Consider the following 18,862-nt stretch of genomic DNA (forward strand, 5'->3'; position numbering starts at 1 on the left):
ATCACAGAAAGTCAGCCGTCCTAAACAGAAAGTGGAAACAAGGGAGTTACCTCCCTTAGATTAATGCAGAGTTAAATCCGTGCAATGGATACTGTAGCACTGAGATCGTTTAATCACTAATACTGCCATAAAAAAGATAGATCCACAATTTCCTCCAGCCATGGATAAAATGTTTAAATCACATAGAATTAATTGTTTACAATAAATATTTATTTTTACTAATGAGTTGCAATTTATCAAGATTAAAAGCCAATGAAATAGATTGTCAGTTGAATGATGACGAATATTATGAGAGGATTGAAAATTATAAAGGCAATGAACAAAATTTGATTATTTATGAGGACATTTTATGATATTAGATTTGAAGATGATCATGTTATAGTCTGCAGGAATACATTCTTGTGATAATGTGTTCCACAGAAAATTAACCCAAAATTATTTTATTTGTCTTAACAAATCAAACTTTGGATTAAATTACCAAGGCTGCTCCATGCCAAATTTGATACAATTATGACCAATAGTTTTGAAGCCTACAAGTGAGAAAATGCACATAAAAACATTAAATAATGTTTATCCACTGATTTCAATTTCTTAGCTTATTTGTTTTATTACAAGAGGAAATTTTTTTGTTCTTCTCAGATGGGAAAAAATGCGGTTTTGGTTTTGTTCAGTTTACCAACATTCAACATGCAAATAAAGCTCTTTTGCAAATGAATAAGGAAGAAATTCAAGGTAAGTTTTCAATTTCCACTTATTATCTCATTTGATTCCCCCATTTTCATCAAGTAAAGAAGTTGCAAAATAGTTATTGATGGTTTGAGAAAGTATTGATTTCAAGTTAACTTAAACTAAACTACTAAGCTATGGGTTGAAATAGTAGAATAACATCACTACATTGTCTCCCCATTGCTCAAATGTGTTTTCTTGTTGATTATTTTTTTGCCGGAGAAAATACACAAGATGATGATCTGCGGTTTCAATGAACTTTAGTCATCTGGAATCCAGACTACTATCTTCTCTATTGATAAAGCAGTTTTTAATGTCATTCTCTGACATCTGTACATTTCATTTATTAGTGATTTTTCTGTTGTTTTGTACCCATTAATAATTACATGTTTTCCAAAGCTTAGATTTCTTTCTTTCTCTTCAGGTCGACCAGTTGCTGTGGATTGGTCTGTTCCCAAATCTGTTTTTTTACAGACAAAAGAATCATCTGAGCAAACAGGTTAGCCCACTTACTTTATACATTTTTTTAGTCATTATCGGATCATTTATTAAATGCTTTCCTGAAAAATGCTTAATGTATGTATTTTTTATGGCTATTACCTGGTTGGGTACAGCCAATTTCTTCTTAAGCAAGTGTAGTACCATATCATATAATAGTATGTATTTACGTGTTAAGTTAGTTGAAAATTATATATCTCTTATAATTAATTGCTAAATAACGAATAAATTTAATTTTTTAAAGTGCAACAAAATGTAAATAACAAAATAAATCCAAGGTAATTTTTAGATTCAATTTAAATTAAATTTTTATATTTTACTTTGTAAAGTTTATAAAAGTGTACTTTGAAAATGATAAATTTCAAATTAAATCTAGTACCTTAATTTTTAAAGTTTATAAAAAAACTTTTCTACCTTGTATAAATATTTCAGAAGAAATATTTATTAAAAATGAGAAAGGAAGACAGGTGGGGAAAAGATTGCCTTTTTTTTTTCATCTACCCCTCCCCCTATCAGTTTTGATAAAATGTTTCTTCTGAAATTTATTTTACCAATCTGTTTATATATATATATATATATATATATATATATATATATACATACACACACACTACTTGTAAGATTTTTGTTCATAAGAATTAATCTAATGAAGCTGTTGTATTCATGTAATGCTGCTCAATAAGAAAAGCTTTATTTTAGCATAAATTTTTATTTATACAAGAAATGATGGCTACATATATGCGTACATGTTTCAGCTATAACCTTATTCAAGGATTAGCCATATTAGGTCATGTCCAGCAATGTCCTGAGAAAGAAATGTATAAATATGCAAGGATGAAGCCTATCCAACAGTGACATAAAAACTGACTAGAAACTCTTTTCATGCTAAACAAGCTTTATTTATTCCATATGATATTTCAGTATATTATATACTTTATTCAGATATGCAAAAGCTAAGAGATAAAAAGATGTTTTAACAATTAAGATAATAATTTTACAAAAAAACATTTTCTAATGATTTATCCAATGTGAAAACATTTCTCCTTGACTATTACATAACTAATAAAGGTATACATCGAGACACATCATATGGAATGAATATAAAAAGTGTGTTTTGAAAAGAGTTTCTAATCATCATTTTTTTTTTTTTTTTTTCATTTCAATTTTCTTATTGCGTTCTAGCTGGGGATAGACATCCTAATAGATGCCAAATATTTACCTGCTATCTCATATATTCCAACTGAGAGATATTTTTAAGATTTTAACTGGTCGTTTAAGTGCGATTGTTTGTTTTTCTTGGTTTACTGGTTATATTTGCCAGGTAGTTCTTAAAATTCTTTTTCATGAGTCCGGTTACTCCTATCATTGTTGGAATGATGATGATCTTCCTAACATTCCAGTTTCTTTCCATGTTGTACATAAATTACATTGGCATTTCGTCAACTTTTCCTTTTCAGCTCTGTTTAACCAAGCACCATTGGGTACACTTCTACTAAGGTTGCTTTTTTTTCCTTGTCCATTATTACTATGCCAGGTTCAATAGCTCCATTTTCTAAATATGTAAATATTAGGGGTGTACTGATTAATCAGCAGGTAATCGATAATCAGCCTAATCAGCCATTTTGCCAATTAATTATTTTTCTCTTTCCTATTAAACTGAAATCATTTCATCACTACCAAGTGACTCATCAGATAGATTTGACACATTAACATGTCTGGCCAATATTCTGGCATTTTGCCTTTAATTATTGAAATTACAAAGTACAATTTCCAATTTTTAAATGAATATAATTAAACAATTAGATAAGAAAAAAATAAATTACTAACCACCGACTACGAAGTCAAAATTGTAATTCTTTAAGTGAATAACTATAAACTGAAGTTCTGCACCTGCTGCTACTCTACTTCCTCTTCTATCCTTGCTGCCTGCCTCCTCTGCTCCCAGTCTCCTCAATATTTAAAGCTGAATACTTTTAAGTTATAATGTAGAAACATTACTTTCTTTATTCTCATGATGCAGCCTGTTCCTCATAGGTTCATACACATTAACACTTGTACTAAAGAGCCTCTCACTTGTTGTGTAGCATGGGTTCATATTTAAAGATGACGATGATGATGACAATTCTTATGGGAAGACATTTATATATATTCTGTGAACATGATGACGACTGTGATGATAAATATGGAGGGAGACATTTATACAGACTGGGATGCTTCTTGAGGACTTCATATTATTAATACAGACTGCATGATATATGCAACAGTTCTTATAGACATATAAAGGGGAGGAGGAGATACTTCACTTATGATGATGGCAGGGAGGACACATATTACTTGGGTTTACACAGTTCATTACAAGAGGATGATAAAACACATTTACCTTTTTTTTTTCTTTTTCTTTTTTTTTTGTAAGGAATGACGAGACGAACAGTTACAAACATAAATGGTGATTTCTTTATTCATCTGATCGGCCGGTCGATGACGTCAGGAAGTCAAACTTGGATCTACATGGTCTAATGTTCTACCCTTCGCTTCTAAGGGCTCTCCTCTCCAACTGACTATCTCTCATCAACTGTCGGCTTTCAACTCTGTCTGATCAACTGGCTGACAACTCAACTCTGTCTTCCAACTCCGAACCCACAGAATCCTATATTGAGAAAACTCCTTTGTTTATGACGTCAGAAGTGTGTTTTCGAACGTGACTAATTTTCACGTGACTTTACATATGTTTGTCCAAACACACTTTTGGCAAACAAAAGAATCCTCAATTCTAATTCTAACCTATTTTTAAACAATATAATTTCTTACATTCCAATCTCTATTATCTTTAACACTTGCCTTACAGGGTTCGATTCTAACCTTATCCTAATATCATTTTCACTTATCTAGTATGTCTTCTTACTTACATGATAAGGGACAGCCCTGCATGTAACACACTTTCCACTGATGAAGATGCGCTTAAATATTTTGAAGCCAGTTTACTCAGCAGTAGTAAAATCTCCTGAGTCTTCTTCCACCACTGAAATGGATCATCACCTCTTGCAAGTAGTTGTAAAACTACGTAATGGTCAAGTTCTTATGTGCACTTAACCATAAGGGATTTACTCCTTTTGGGTTTAGATTGTGATTCTTGTATTTCTGTTTTAGTTGCAGTCTCCAGATTTAATTCAGCTTCTACCGGCTTTAAGTTTTGATTTGGTACTGTAGACTTATTCAAAGCTAATTCATCAAACAGGCTTGAAAGAGATACAGTTTTACTTTCACTTTCATATTCTTGACCTTGAATAGAACTTGAAAAAGCGTATTTCTGCTGATCCTGTTTCATTATCATTAGAAGAAAGTCGATGTAGAATCCAATTCTTAGTGTTTTCCATGATATTCTTTTAAAATTTAAATTTGGATCTAGAAAAGTAGACAAGTTTTTATCATTTAAATAGGATGAAAATTTTGTTTTCATTGAATTGTTCAACAGTGGTAAGGATTCCACTAAAGTCAGAAATATCAGAATTAGATTGGACAGCTTTTGAAAGAAATAACCTAACTAAAATTGTAGGTATTATCATCAATATGGTTGAAGTTCTGTGATTTGCTTCTTTGGTGATTTCTTCAAATGGACTCAATAACTGGACAATTTTTTTAACAAGTCCTCAATGGTAAGTTGTTAAGGTAGGAATTTTATAGCATACCAAATTCTCGTATGAAAAAATGAACGAATCTCTTATTAAAAATTCCGCTCTGGACAAATCATTCTGCTTCAAATATATGCCATGAAAAAGTCCTTTCTGATTAATATTTACCAGATAAAAAATATTCTGTTATTCTGAAACATTAATCAGAAAGGACTTTTTCATGGCAGAATGATTCGCACAAACTAGAATTTTGTAATAAGAGATTCATTCATTTTTTTCATACAAGAATTTGGTATGCTATAAAATTCCTACCTTAACAACTTACCTTTAGGGACTTTTTCTGGGCATTCAGTGTAAAGCAGAATGGTCCTCATAAACTGGAAATGAATCATTTGTAAACAATCACAGTGTTAACTTGAACAAAGCCAATACTAAATAAAGTGTTAAATTTTAATGTTAAAACAACAAAAAACAATAGTACTTATGCAGAAAACTTGGTACTCCTGCAGTATTTTACCCACCGATTTCACAATCTTAGCCGAGCGTTGATCGACATCCGTCGGAAAACGCCGGAACATGGCGAGCGGTACGATACTCTATCAGCCAATCAGGGCGCTTCAAACGAACGCGCAGCAGACGAATAATTTTCATTGAAATTACACACATAGCGTTTCATTTCAGTTATTTTATTGTTCAAAGTAAAAATACACAGCCTTTCATTTCAGCTATTTAATTTAGCGATATCAAATCGCGGAAGGCTACCCGGTTGGGAAGGAGCTTCTTTCCACATCCTCTGAAAACCCTTTGCTCCCTACTTTGCCTCTACAGTCAGTAGAAAATCTTCCAGTCAGAACTAAAGATAAACAGTAATTGTTCCCCCCCCCCTACAAACATTACTGAAAAAAAAAAAAAAAGAAAAAACATTGTTGTTACTGTTTAATTACGTTTTGTTAAAAACAAACAAAAAAAAAAAACATTGAGGTGTTTATTACTGTTGCTTACCCCTCCCCCCCAAAAAAAAGCTATCGGAAAACAAAATGAACCAAAAAAAAAAAAAATATTCAACTTATAAATTTATTTTACTTTAAAAAAACTTACGGTAAGTGTTTGTGATTTATTTTATCCAAATTTTTGATATTAATTTTATCCATTTTGTTGTGTGTGTGTAATATCTTTTCCTTGTAATGTTGTTGCTATTCACATACTTTTAGCGTTCTTGCACCGTAGCTCCGAATTCTCGGTTTTCGTCAGCGTTAACGCCGAAAGCGTTCGGCTAAGATCGTGAAATCGGTGGGTAAAATACTGCAGGAGTACCGAAAACTTTTTGGAAACCCATTTCATAACATGTGGAGGAGAGGGTGTTTTTCTAACTAATCTTTACTTTCACCTAAGGAATGATTTGTGACACAAGTATTGAAGGACAACTGAAGTTTTTTCTCTGTATGTGTTTAACTGGGGAAGTAGTTGAGGGAACCACCTCAAATGGACGAATATGATCACTGCCAAGCTAAGAATTCAACAGAATTGCAGAGAAATACCAATTGTATAAAGAATTCGGTACTCATATAGTTTAATCAAGACATTCAAAAATGAAAATATCGAAAAAGATTGTATTGCATGTATCCATTATGGAACAAAGTTCTCTGAAAAACAAATTTCACTTAATTTCATCAAGTAGTTTTTGTTTTATAGCGAAAAAACAATTTGTTATGATACCGAGCAAAAGGTTTGATTTTTAGGAAGAAAAGCTAGTAATAAAGATGGGGGAGAGAGTATCGGCACTTTACATGGAGTTATCTCCCCATGGCATGTCAACAAATTCCATAATGGCTGACTTCAACACGCTCTCATAAGAATGTGTTTTTCCGCTGTAAAAAAAAAACTACTCGATCAAATTAAATTAAATTTTTTTTTTTTTTTTTTTTTTTTGGAGATCTTCAGTCCAAAACGGATACGTACAATATGACCATTTTTTTTTTCAATCTTTTCATTTTTGAATGTCTTGATTAAACTGTACAAGTACCAAGAATTCTATCAGTGATAACATGCAACTCTCTCTTTTATTAAAATTAAATTCATGTTGAACATGTACGTTTACTTAATTACATGGCCATGATAAACAAAGTGAAAAACATTACATAAAATTATTACATTTTCTTGAGGATGCTATTTAAGAAGTACATGGTGTAAAGAGCTGACATTTGAATATAGCATTCTATGATATGTATTGATTAGGCATACAATATTCCAGATCTGTATCTTTTTAATAGTTTTTGTAATATGTGATTTTTAAATCAATATATGTTTATGACATTTGGTACTTTATATCCACCACCAGAATTGAACATATTACCATTTTTATCGACTTATAATTCAGTTGCAGCTGGAATTGTTTTAAAAAATAGGCATAATAATCATTATGTGTAGAATTATATTGAATGTTCATATTTACTGTCAGTTTTATTTGATGATACTTTAAACATTGTACATCAGTGCAATTTTGCTATTATAAATGATGCAATGTTCACTTTTCACACTACAAAAATTAAGGCCAAAATTGACTTAGAAATGATTGTACTTTTACTTCCTATTGTCTTATGTTAGGAGTGATGAAAGCATCTTTCGTGACATTTTTACTGGTTACTTTTTTGTCAGTTGGTTTCAAAGTTGCCATGTTCTAATTTACACATATTCGTACTTCTTCACCCTCAGCAGGGTAGTGTATACTGCTGATCATCAGTGGAAAGTAGATGTAGAATCCAATTCTAAATATGTTTTCTATGCAATCTTTTAAAATTAATATTTGAATCATGGGTCTAGGAAAGTAGAAATACACAAGTTTTTATGAATATCAGAAATAAAGGTCCAAAGATCAATCCCTGAGGTATATCTGCATTTATATCATATTGTTTTGTCATACGACCATCGGGGATAATCTGAATTCTTCTCTTTGCTAGGAATTTATATGAGTTTGCATTTATCTATATAAAGTATTTTTATAATAAAAGTAAATTTATTATCCATAGAAATGACCAAAAAGAAGGAACCAAGTGATGATGGCTCATCCAGTGATGATGATGACGATGATGATGATGACAGTGTTTCAACTGATAAAGAGGATGAAGAAGAAAAAGAGGATGAAGATGAAACAAAAAGCCTTTCAGATTCAGACTCAGATGGTAAGTAATGAAATTCTTTTACTTACATGTGTCACTTATTAATCTACAGATGGCAGCCATATTGATTATATATATATGACAGTTTACAGATGAAGATTTTGCATGAGCTCTGCATTAATTGAACTTGCATTGGAGGAAATGTCATTAGTGGATAAACTATTTTTTGATTATATGAGCTGTAACATAAAAGACTGACACTATGTATTAAAGTTGCTCTCCTTTTTAAAGATTGATAACGCATAAACCATCAGAGTATATAAACTGACAAGGACTTATCAACTGTCTATCTGTCAGGTTGGCCCACAGAAAAATCAATCAATCCATGGACAGATAGACTATCTAATCCACAATCCTGGTATGATATTCATCTTAGGCAGGGTGAACTGGTTTCCCCCAAAGGAAGAAGTTTCCAGAGAATATCAAATTCACAAGCATTTACAAGCCGTATGTATATCTTGATCATTCCAAATAGTCACCTATCTGATCTTGATCAGACTCCATATTGCTTAACTTCAATGATCTAATGAGAACCAGTATGTATACGTGATTATGCTGTATGTTGTTGATCCAAAGTCAGATGGATCAACGAACTGATATTCATAAAAAACACTGGGATATAAAATTGTATTTGTAGAAATTGAGTCCTGATGACTTCTGTTCATTTAATGTAACTTTTCCCTTGTTCAGGGTCAGATGTTTTCCAATATTATTATTGCATAGTATCAGAAAACCTCTATTCAGGAGGTCAGCTGTTTCAAAATTCTACTGTGTGTGGTCTTCTAATCATTTTCAAGTTTTCCTTGATCGGCCAATCTTTCTGTGATTTAAAACATGATTCTCCAATGGTTTATCCAGGAGGGTGAATGTTTCACATGACCCTGCCAATTAATCGATGCACCATTAGGATGACCTCCATGCTGGGCAAATACTTTTAGCAAATCTCTTAACCTGATGTGATAGGTTTGATTAGATTTCACATTGCAGATCTATCTAATCATGGAAATCATGCCATACAACTTATCCTTGATGTAGAGAGGAGCAACTCACAAGGTTATCAGAAGCAACAACTCATGAAAGTTCGCTTACATTGCCTTCATCATCGTGACCATGACACTAATTAATCATTATAATCTCAAAAATACTCATTTTGGTTATATTAGTTCAAATATATGAAATGAATATAAACAAGATATTAATTAATCAGTCTCTTTTTATAAATGAACTAGCAGGGGATACCCGGCGTTGCCCGGATGTTTGGAGGTGTGTGTGTTAAAAAAAAATGTTAAAAGAAAAAAAAAAGGTTTAGTAGGAAGGTAAGATTGAACTCCGAAGCCTTGATGCGAAGGTGGATACGAATAGGAAAAAAAAGCGAACCACCTAAACATCTTAGCCACGAGGGCGGGGGAATTGAGAACCATGTTAAATTAAGGGTTAAAAACTCTGGTTTGATTCAAAGGTGGCCGCTTAATGAGGTCAACGTGGGAGCGTTACGATGACGTGGCTGTTTTTTTATTTACTGCGAGGCAATCTTTTGGCGTTTACTTTGTTTCAATGCGGGGCACTTTTGGCCTCCCCAAGATGATGGTGGGGAGGGTGGAACCAGCTCTCCATTTAAAGGGGATTGTCCTAATTGAATAGCAATTGTCTGATATAAGGAGAAACTCCACTTTGATCAAAGCTGATTGCTTTTGGACGTTCCCGGCGATCACGCGGGGAATGATGTCTTAAGCTTTGTTTCGCTTTTATTATATGAAAAAGCCCAATCCACACGCGGCGATTGGAAAACGTGGAATATTTAGCTTTTCAAACTTAAGCAAATTAAATAGACAGGCGACCCCCGTTGTTAACTCGTACATATTATGATTTAGACGTGATATAAAAAGTTTTAAAAAGGAGGGAGCCGACCGAGAAGCTCAGCGAAAAAAGCCTTTCGCGAACATACACGAAAATGCATACACACACACATTTTGCCTTTTATATATATAGACTAGTGGGGGGTACCCGGCATTGCCCGGGTGTTTGGAGGTGTGTGTGGTTTTGGGTAAATCAAAACTGGGGGGGGGTAAAATAAATAAAGGTTTTGGTAGGTAAGTATGAGGATCGAACTCGAACCCTTGAGGCAAAGTTGGAAATTAAAGTGTGAAAAAAACCATTGGGATACCGTAAAATACTAACGGAAACATGTTTGAATTTATTTATTTAAGTATTAAAAACAGAATTGACACGTGTCCGCGATAAAAGTTAACTCTGCTGCTTCTATTTGACCTCATTAATGAGGTCAAATAGAAGCAGCAGAGTTAACTTTTGCTGCAGGGCAGCGTTTGGGTTTGTTTACCCAACTTTGACTGGCTTTTTCCCCAAGATGTTGGGGAGGGGGAAACCAGCTCCCCATTGTCCAGATTGAATAGCAATTGTCTGAGCTTGACTCCACATTGATCAAGCTGATTGCTTCTGGACATTTCCCGGTGCAATTGCCAGGAACAGTGCCTTAGCTTTGAATTAGTTTCACTTTTTATACAAAAAAGCTGAACAAACACAAGACGGGCTGAAATAGCAATAATTTTGTAAAAATTGACGTAAATAAATCTAGAGGCGACCCGCGTTCCCAAATCCTAGATATTATTATCTAGGGGCTATATAAACAGTTCTAAGCGATAGTAACCCCTCCCCTCGGGGGACCGTCAGCGAAAAAAAGCCTTTGCGAGACATACATAAAATGATCACACACATTTTGCCTTTTATATATATAGATAGATGATTTTCTTCATTTAAAAGCAAAACAACATTTTGTATAAGAAAGTTTTCCTGGGCTTGTATTTAAAAGGATCATTTACATAGTAATGCTGCTGTCACTATCTACTTTATGGGTTTTATATGCCAAAAAGCATTCTATTTAGAAAGGTTGTATATCACTTGTCACTTTCTATATGCGTAAAAGTGATTATTTTTTATATCTCATGTGTATGTGTTTTTTCTCTAGAGTATGAGAGTTGAATTTATTCTTTATTTACTTTTAATTAAATATTTATTGAAATCAAAAATGCAATAGTATTAAATATAATAGTTTTTAAAATCCTATTTAATCATAAAATTTCAATCTACCATAATACAATCTGGTTTGTTCATAAACCAGACGGCCATTTTAACATTTTGTTAATATTTTTTAAAAATACTTTGTAAGTCTTAAAATTTTGAAAGGAAGTTGGAAGCATTTAGAAAGTTAATAAAACTGGCTTTAAAAGTTCGAGCAAATCCTTATGTATTGAAGGTTTTTGTATCTTATTCATATTCAATAATTTTATAAAAAGATTTTAAAATATTACCTGAACAAAATTATAGTTTTTTCACAAATCTGGTTCAATTAATAATTTAATGATCAAACAATAAGTAAATTTAATTTACAAAATCCTTATTAAAAACTAATTTGCTTAAAGGGATAGAGAATTAGATGATGATAGTTTTATAAGGATTTGATAAAAGATAAATATAATTTTCAATTTTCTCATTTAGTTGAATTGGATTAATTTAGTAATGAAAAAAATCTTCCATCTTATATTTCTCAACCTTGTATTGGAAATTGTTCATTTTACATTTTAAGAGGTGAAAGAACATTATGGTTATATCAAACAATATAATGGATGTGATTTTTTCAAATTGTACTCTCAACCCCACAAGATAGATAAACATTTTTGTTAGTATATTGTAGTAAAAAAATAACATAGTGGCTTTGTACCTCTTTGTAGCTGGAAGGTCAGTTCATGTGAGTAGAAGAATATAGACCTACTGCGTTTTCAGAATGTGATTTATTTATCCTGCAAACCAATCTCAGACCAAATTGTTAGTTAAAGAAAGTCCTTGAAATTTCTCCATAAACATTTCTCTTGGTTATCCATGAGGGCAAAAACGTTTGTGGTCTTCTGTTCTCAGCCATAACTGTTTAACATCAATCAAACTTTTTTAACTATGCTGTCTCTCTTTCTTTCTCCTGTGTGATCTGGCTCAACCAACCAGAACCTTAAACTCAAGATGAATTGATGTTTGCTGTCATTTTGACTGTTTGTTTTTTAGCCTCTGAAACCTCATCAGGAACTGTCAGTTCAGTCAGTGGGTCAGATGAAAGTGATTCGGATGTACAAAGTCAACAATCTGATGATGATGATGATGATGATGATTCTGAAGAAAATGACAATGATGATGATGATTCTGATGAATCCGATGGAGATGATATTATCATGGAGGATGATATCAAAGCAGATAAAAAAGGTAGAAGTTTGTTGATCAATTTTGGTATACATTTAAACTTTTTCATTCATAGAATAATTTTATTTGTTGATACTTCTTGAATTGTACATCAACAGTTAAAAAAACAAATGCATACAAGGTTAGAAAATAAAGTATATATATATATATATATATATATATATATATATATACACACACACTTACACACTTTATTTCCTAATTTTCTCACATACAACAAATACAGTACCAACAATTATAATTTATAGTCCTTTTCGGACTTACTTAATTATTAGCATTAGAGCATCACTACAATATTTCTAAAATGCGATATCATTGTTTACTTTGTGTTTTGTTATTTTATGGTTTTCATTTTCTCATTATCTTAGTTATCATTTTTTATGTTTAACTTTCTGACTTTCTTCAAATACCTTTTGTTGTCATATGGATATTTAAAATAGAGCTCTTTATTTAACCAATTGATGTAGACTGTTCTCCTTTTGTATTGTGAAATAACAATCAAGATAAAAAAAATAGTTTTTGAATCATTTGATCAAGCTGAATTTGTGATGTCATGATATTTTCCTTACACAATGTTTGTAAGAAAAGATACAAACTCTCGTTTTTTTCCACAACTTTGAAAAAAGAAAAACTGTTCATCATCAACATCATCATTAACAATATTGTTTTTAAACATTACATAATCCAAAGGTTGATATGCCATAAATAAATAAACCATCTTAAATGTGGTGGAAAAGTACAAAGTATGGAATGGCTGGGCCAACGCACCTCCACCCCTGTTGTCATAATTTTTTTTTTTTTTAATTAAAATATCATATTTAAGTGGATTTTATGACCGGGCAACACCCCCCCCCCCTTCCAACTGTCACAAATGTTTTTTACAATTGGTCAACGCCAGGCGCCCCCCTCCCACACTAGTCTATTGAAAGCAAAGTTGTGTGTACGTGTGTCCAGCTAAAAGTCAAAACAACACAAGATACACCCAAAAATTTATATTTTTGTTTTTATTGTTTTGAGCAAAAGATAAACACATTTTCTTGTAATATTCATTGGGGGTGGGAGATTATGAACAAAGTTGAGGAGAAGGGGAAGTGGTCAGCATTTTGAAAAATTTTCATGTAGTAAAGATATTTTTCCTGTTACAAGAGAAAGTGAGAGGTGTCGTGATAGTGTGTATGTTTGTGATGAAAGAAGAGGGTGAGGATATATAGAGAGAAGTTGCAAAGGAAAGATATACTCTTTTTAACTCTTTTATTTTATTTTTCATTCTCCTGGGTAACACTGAATGACCATGCTAATCTACTATATATCTATCTATCTGTTATTATTATATACTGAGGTGAGCTAAAGAACATTTGTCCCCCCATCCCCATCAATCTTTTTCCTATATACTTTAATCACACAAAATATATGTGGTTAGCTGAATAAGTTATCGATGTATTTCTCTTGATCCCTCTAACTTTGTTGATTCAACCCTTTTCAAATATTTATGTCTATGTAAGCATATAAAAAAGAATGAGTCTCTTTTTTTCAGCATGGTCATCTAATTTACATACATGTTTCTATAAACCACAAATACGTATGTAAATTAGATGGCAAACTCTTTTTACACTACGTAAGAATAAAGAATAATAATACTTTTATATAATAAGGATAATATAGATGGAAAGAAAAATGCCTTAACAGACATGTCACAGTTTATGAACTTTTAAATGAAATCAAAGAATAAGTGATGATAGTGGTTGTGAATCAATGAGTCCTCAGCATGTCTAGTGTGTGTGTGTGTGTGTGTAGATATATGTATATGTAAGTGATGGGACGATTCCAATATTTTTCCCGATTCCGATTCTTTATAAATCTCTAAATATTTAACAATAATAAAGTTATTTTCCCCCGATTACCATAAAAACACATGTTAAATTTGAATGTATTTTCTCAAACATAAAAACAAACTTGTGATGAGGTTGATCTGTAGATTTTAGTTTTACTGGTAATATAAAATCAGTCAATATTTATTATTTTATTTTGTATACCAGAAGTGGAAGATTGTGTTTCAAACAAAATCAAATAAAAAAGATAATTAAAGGAATCGTTTTTGGCATTGGAAAATAGACACAAATTTTTCTGATTCCAATACTGATTCTGATGCCCTAAAATGTTTAAATTTTTCCGATTCCGATTCATCAAATTAATCATCCCAACACTAATATATATTAGTTATACACGAACATATTTCGCTATCTCTACAGCTCATTAGCGCAGCTGACTATACTGAGGCTTAAATCCAGAACCATACAATCAGGTGCGCATACTCCAACACTACTATGGAGCCCCAGTTGAAATTGGATGCTATTTTGGATTCTTCTTCATTATTGTAGTAAAATTCAAAAAATGAAATATTGAATTTCAAGTGAAACTAACAATATCTATTGAATTGCCATGTCGCACTAATGAAAATATCCCAAAATTATGAAAAATGATAAGGTAGGAAATAATTATTAATGAAAACGGTTTTCGAAGACAATTAGTGAAAATTAAGTTTTGCTAAACTGGTCAAAGATTTTCAATTTTCAGAAAATATTTACCTCCTTTGTTACAATTCGAACTCTCTGGTTACTTTTTTTGTGAAACTCGATTCTCATTAATTGTTTTAAAAACTATTTTCATTGATAATTAATTTTCTACCTTATCGTTTATTTATGGATTATTCATTACTGCGACACGACAATTCAGTAGATACCATTGGTTTCACTTGAAATTCAATATTTCAATTTTCAAATTTTGCTACAATAATAAAGAACCCTATTTTTATCGCTTTAAAGTTATGTCGATTTTTGCTGCTATTATTAATGATAATTAAATTCGGTATCATTTATCTCCCTCTGGAAGTTAAGAGAAGTAATCTTCCTTGGAACTGAAAAATTGCCTCATATTTTTTGATGTGTGTAAATATATATATATTTTCTGGGCACAATTTTTAGTATAGTAGTATGCACACCTGATCATAGATTCTGGCTCATCAGTGTGGCTGACTATACCAAGACTCGAATTCAGAACCATATATATATTTTCTGGTCATAATTTTTTTAAACTTTCCTTTTGAAGTGTTGTACTTATGGAAAATTCAGGATATATAACTCTATATTCTGGTTGGTCATGTGTTGATGAAACAGTCAGTTTTGAAAGGTGAATAAAGACATGGCTACTGTCATATAGCTTTCTATCGTTTATTACATATCCTTTTTTTTACTTCAGCATAAACTCTCATAAATAAAAGGGATCCTTTCTGGAGCTAACACTTGATCTCTATCTGAAATACATATCAGAGTGTTCAAATTAAACTCTACTTCTCAAACACTGAATTAGCAAAAATGTGAAGAACATTAATTTTCCTCTCCCCAATTGATCAGTTATGTTATATCTTTCTGTAGTCCTACTGGATTCTGTGACAAGAATCCATCTGGTTTGGTAGAGTATCCAGCTAAGTGCTGTTATTTGAGATAATATCACTTAGAGGAAGTGCAGTATTTCTTGTATGAGTCAGTGTGTAGCCAGGTCGAGAAGATCTTATTTATGTATCAAAAACTATGTTATTTTGAATATTTAGTCAGAGTTGTAGGGTGAAGTATCTTCATGTCAGGTTTTCTTGACAAACACTTGTGTAAAGAGATGGAAGACACTTAAAGATGGTATGTAGTAGGTAATTCAAAATTTCCAGTAATTATATATAATGTGTGTGTGTGTGTGTGTGTGTGTGTATAAACAGTTAATTATCTTGTTGATATTTTAATGCATTTTTTTTGTAATTTTGTGAAAGGATGTGTTTGAAGTTTTTAAATTTCATTTGTTTTAATATTTCAGTTCTTGACAAGAAACCAGTTGGTCCACCCCGAAAAAGTGATGTTGGAGAAGGTCGAACATTGTTTGTCAGGTAATTATAATTTATAACTTTTTTAAAGTGAAAATATACTTTAGTTGGTTTTATTTTTACTCAAAACTTTAATCCTGATTTATTAAATAATACAAATTCATTTAAAAATCCAAAATATAAACAAAACTATCAAAAGCAATTATTGACCTCCAGGGCAGCAAATTTTAAAACTCCCATACCAAAAGGCAAGATATTATGTGAAAGCAATGCATTAATACTATTAATATAAAATGACTTATTTAAATATTCTTAATTTTCATACATTTAACATTTCAAGTGATTTTTATGCCAAATTTGGTGCAATTCTATTCAATAATTTTTAACTCATAAATGATTTATTGTTTCTATCAGTGGTAGTAAAATATGCCAGAATGTTAAACTGAATGTGATGATGATGATGTACAGATTTTTATGGACACTGAAGGTTGAACACTTTTAGTTCAGACAGTCATGAGAGGGAAACTGATAATCCTACTGCAACCAGACTTGTTTACTGGACAGCTCTCAAATGGCTCTGTATGTAGCACCATTTTTTTTTCTAATACATGCACTTGATGGTGATAATCTCCTTTTATTTTTAGATTATGTCATTACTTAAATTTAACTCTAGTTATAACTTCACGGGTAAATTCAACTAGCAGCTGTGGAGTTAAATGTAATCACTGGTCTATTTCCATGAAAAAAAAGGTTTCATTTTCTAGCAATCACTGGTGATTTAGCGACATGGCAGCAAATGTTTTGATGAATTATTATTATGGTGAAATTGAATCATCCATCAAAACTGTTAATCTGGCAAGACTAATGAAGGGTGCCAGAAAATGTGTTGCACTTATAATTTTCATCTATGATATATTTGCTCTGTTCAGTTTCATGTGATGAATACTGATTTTGATTATAATTGGTTCTGCTGAGTTCACTCAGAGCTCTTGCATTCATTTGGAAAAAGTATGAACATCTTTACCAAACTTTGCTTAAAATAGCAACTTGTGTTCAATTGTTGTATACTGAAAGTATTGTTGGACTGTGCTATTGTCACCACAAACTAAAAGTGAGAGATCAAACAGATTTCTTTCCTCAGCCAGAATTGAATGAGAAAGGGCGTTTCAAATGCTGTGGAGGCTGTCTCTCCCAACCTGAGAAGGGGAAATTTGGGTGACATTCATATAATGAAATGTAGATAATAATTTTTACAAAAAGATGCTTTTTAAATACTTACCCAACTGTCATCTAATGTAGTCAAATTTTGTCCATTCCATTTATCTTGTTCAATCCTCTCATGATGGTGTTCCATGTTCAACTGATAATCTCATCAATCCTTATCTTCAAATCGTTTATGGCCTGATCTGAAGAGGAGAATTAAATTATTCAAATTAACATTTACAAAACTTATCGTTCATAAACAAAGATTACAATATACAGAATATTATTTCCTTATTCCATGGAGTTTCAAAAATTAAGTTTTTATCTTCAAAGGAAAAGAACTAGAAATAAAAGTATAGAATTTTTACTTTGTGCAAAAAATTGTAATAATTTAAAAATTGTAATGCTTAGATCATTTCATACTTTTTCAATCATTATAATTTTCAAATTTACTTTCAGTCATAAGTGGCATAGGCCCAGTTATAGAAATTTACTATATATATTAGAAAGTTATACACTTTACCAAAAATGGCTATAGGTTATCGATTAAGCTTGGAAACAATGAACCTCTTATGATAAATAATTATATGGTGATTATCTAAGAATTAAATATCTATCTTACTGAGATTTTATTATATATACTTTGGGATTATTGCAAAGTAATTCTCTATTAATATAAATATAATTTGGGTTATTATTGAATGTTTTCGAACAGAATTTTTTAAAGTAAATCACAAATATCGGACGCAAAATTTGAAAGCATGATTTAATTTGGATCAACTTTAAACGAATACATTGGACAAATGTTTTGAATCATTAAATGATAGCTCCAAAATTTCAAAATGTATGATTTCCTACGAGTTTATGAACTTTTTGATTTTTTATGTCTCTTTTATGTTCATCAAGTTTATACTCCTCAATATATATTTGATTGCAATTTTTGCAACAAAGAGGGAGAGTGTTTCCCCTTTCTCAATGTGGGATGTCACAGTCATACTTACTCTTGTCTAACAAGACATCAACCTTAATCACATTTATCCAATTTTTGACTTCTGTTTTTCAGAAATGTTCCTTTTAACTGTGATCAGGATGAATTGGGTAACTTATTTACAGAATATGGACCCATCAATTATTGTGTCTTACCAAAGGATAAATCGAATATACCCAGAGGTAAACTGGTTCATTTTTTCTCGTTTCACTTTTGTTCTTGTTTGTTTTTATTTTATTTTCTCTTTATTATTGTTTTTTTTTTCTTTTCTTTTTTTCCCCTTTTATTTCTTCTTAGATGCTTCCCATAAGAGTTTTTGTCATCGGTTTATCGCTAAGTTTGAAATTTTCATCTCTAAACAACTAGTTGTCATAAACTCATATTTTCATTTCTGGTCAACTCGAGGAACAGAAACCTTACATACTGAATGTTTGACTATTTCTCTCTCCTTCCACATGACCCTTCTTGATCAATCGTGTGTGTTTCATTAAATAATATAGACGATTGCTGT

The 18,862-nt window shown here is 31.5% G+C and overlaps 1 protein-coding gene across 3 annotated transcripts in view; it reads left to right on the forward strand.

The window, feature by feature from the left end:
* Positions 1-18,862, forward strand: part of LOC145248017 (RNA-binding protein 28-like) — a 104,455-nt gene that overhangs the window by 34,005 nt on the left and 51,588 nt on the right. For all 3 annotated transcript variants that reach the window (XM_080109711.1, XM_080109709.1, XM_080109710.1), the window contains exons 8-13: positions 640-732; positions 1,151-1,225; positions 7,880-8,032; positions 12,101-12,295; positions 16,154-16,223; positions 18,427-18,533. In XM_080109711.1, coding sequence (XP_079965837.1) covers positions 640-732; positions 1,151-1,225; positions 7,880-8,032; positions 12,101-12,295; positions 16,154-16,223; positions 18,427-18,533 — 693 coding nt within the window. The remainder of the gene's footprint in view (positions 1-639; positions 733-1,150; positions 1,226-7,879; positions 8,033-12,100; positions 12,296-16,153; positions 16,224-18,426; positions 18,534-18,862) is intronic.

Source organism: Euprymna scolopes, chromosome 26, assembly GCF_053919585.1.
Source record: "Euprymna scolopes isolate OS-2025 chromosome 26, ASM5391958v1, whole genome shotgun sequence".
Lineage (NCBI taxonomy): Eukaryota > Metazoa > Mollusca > Cephalopoda > Sepiida > Sepiolidae > Euprymna > Euprymna scolopes.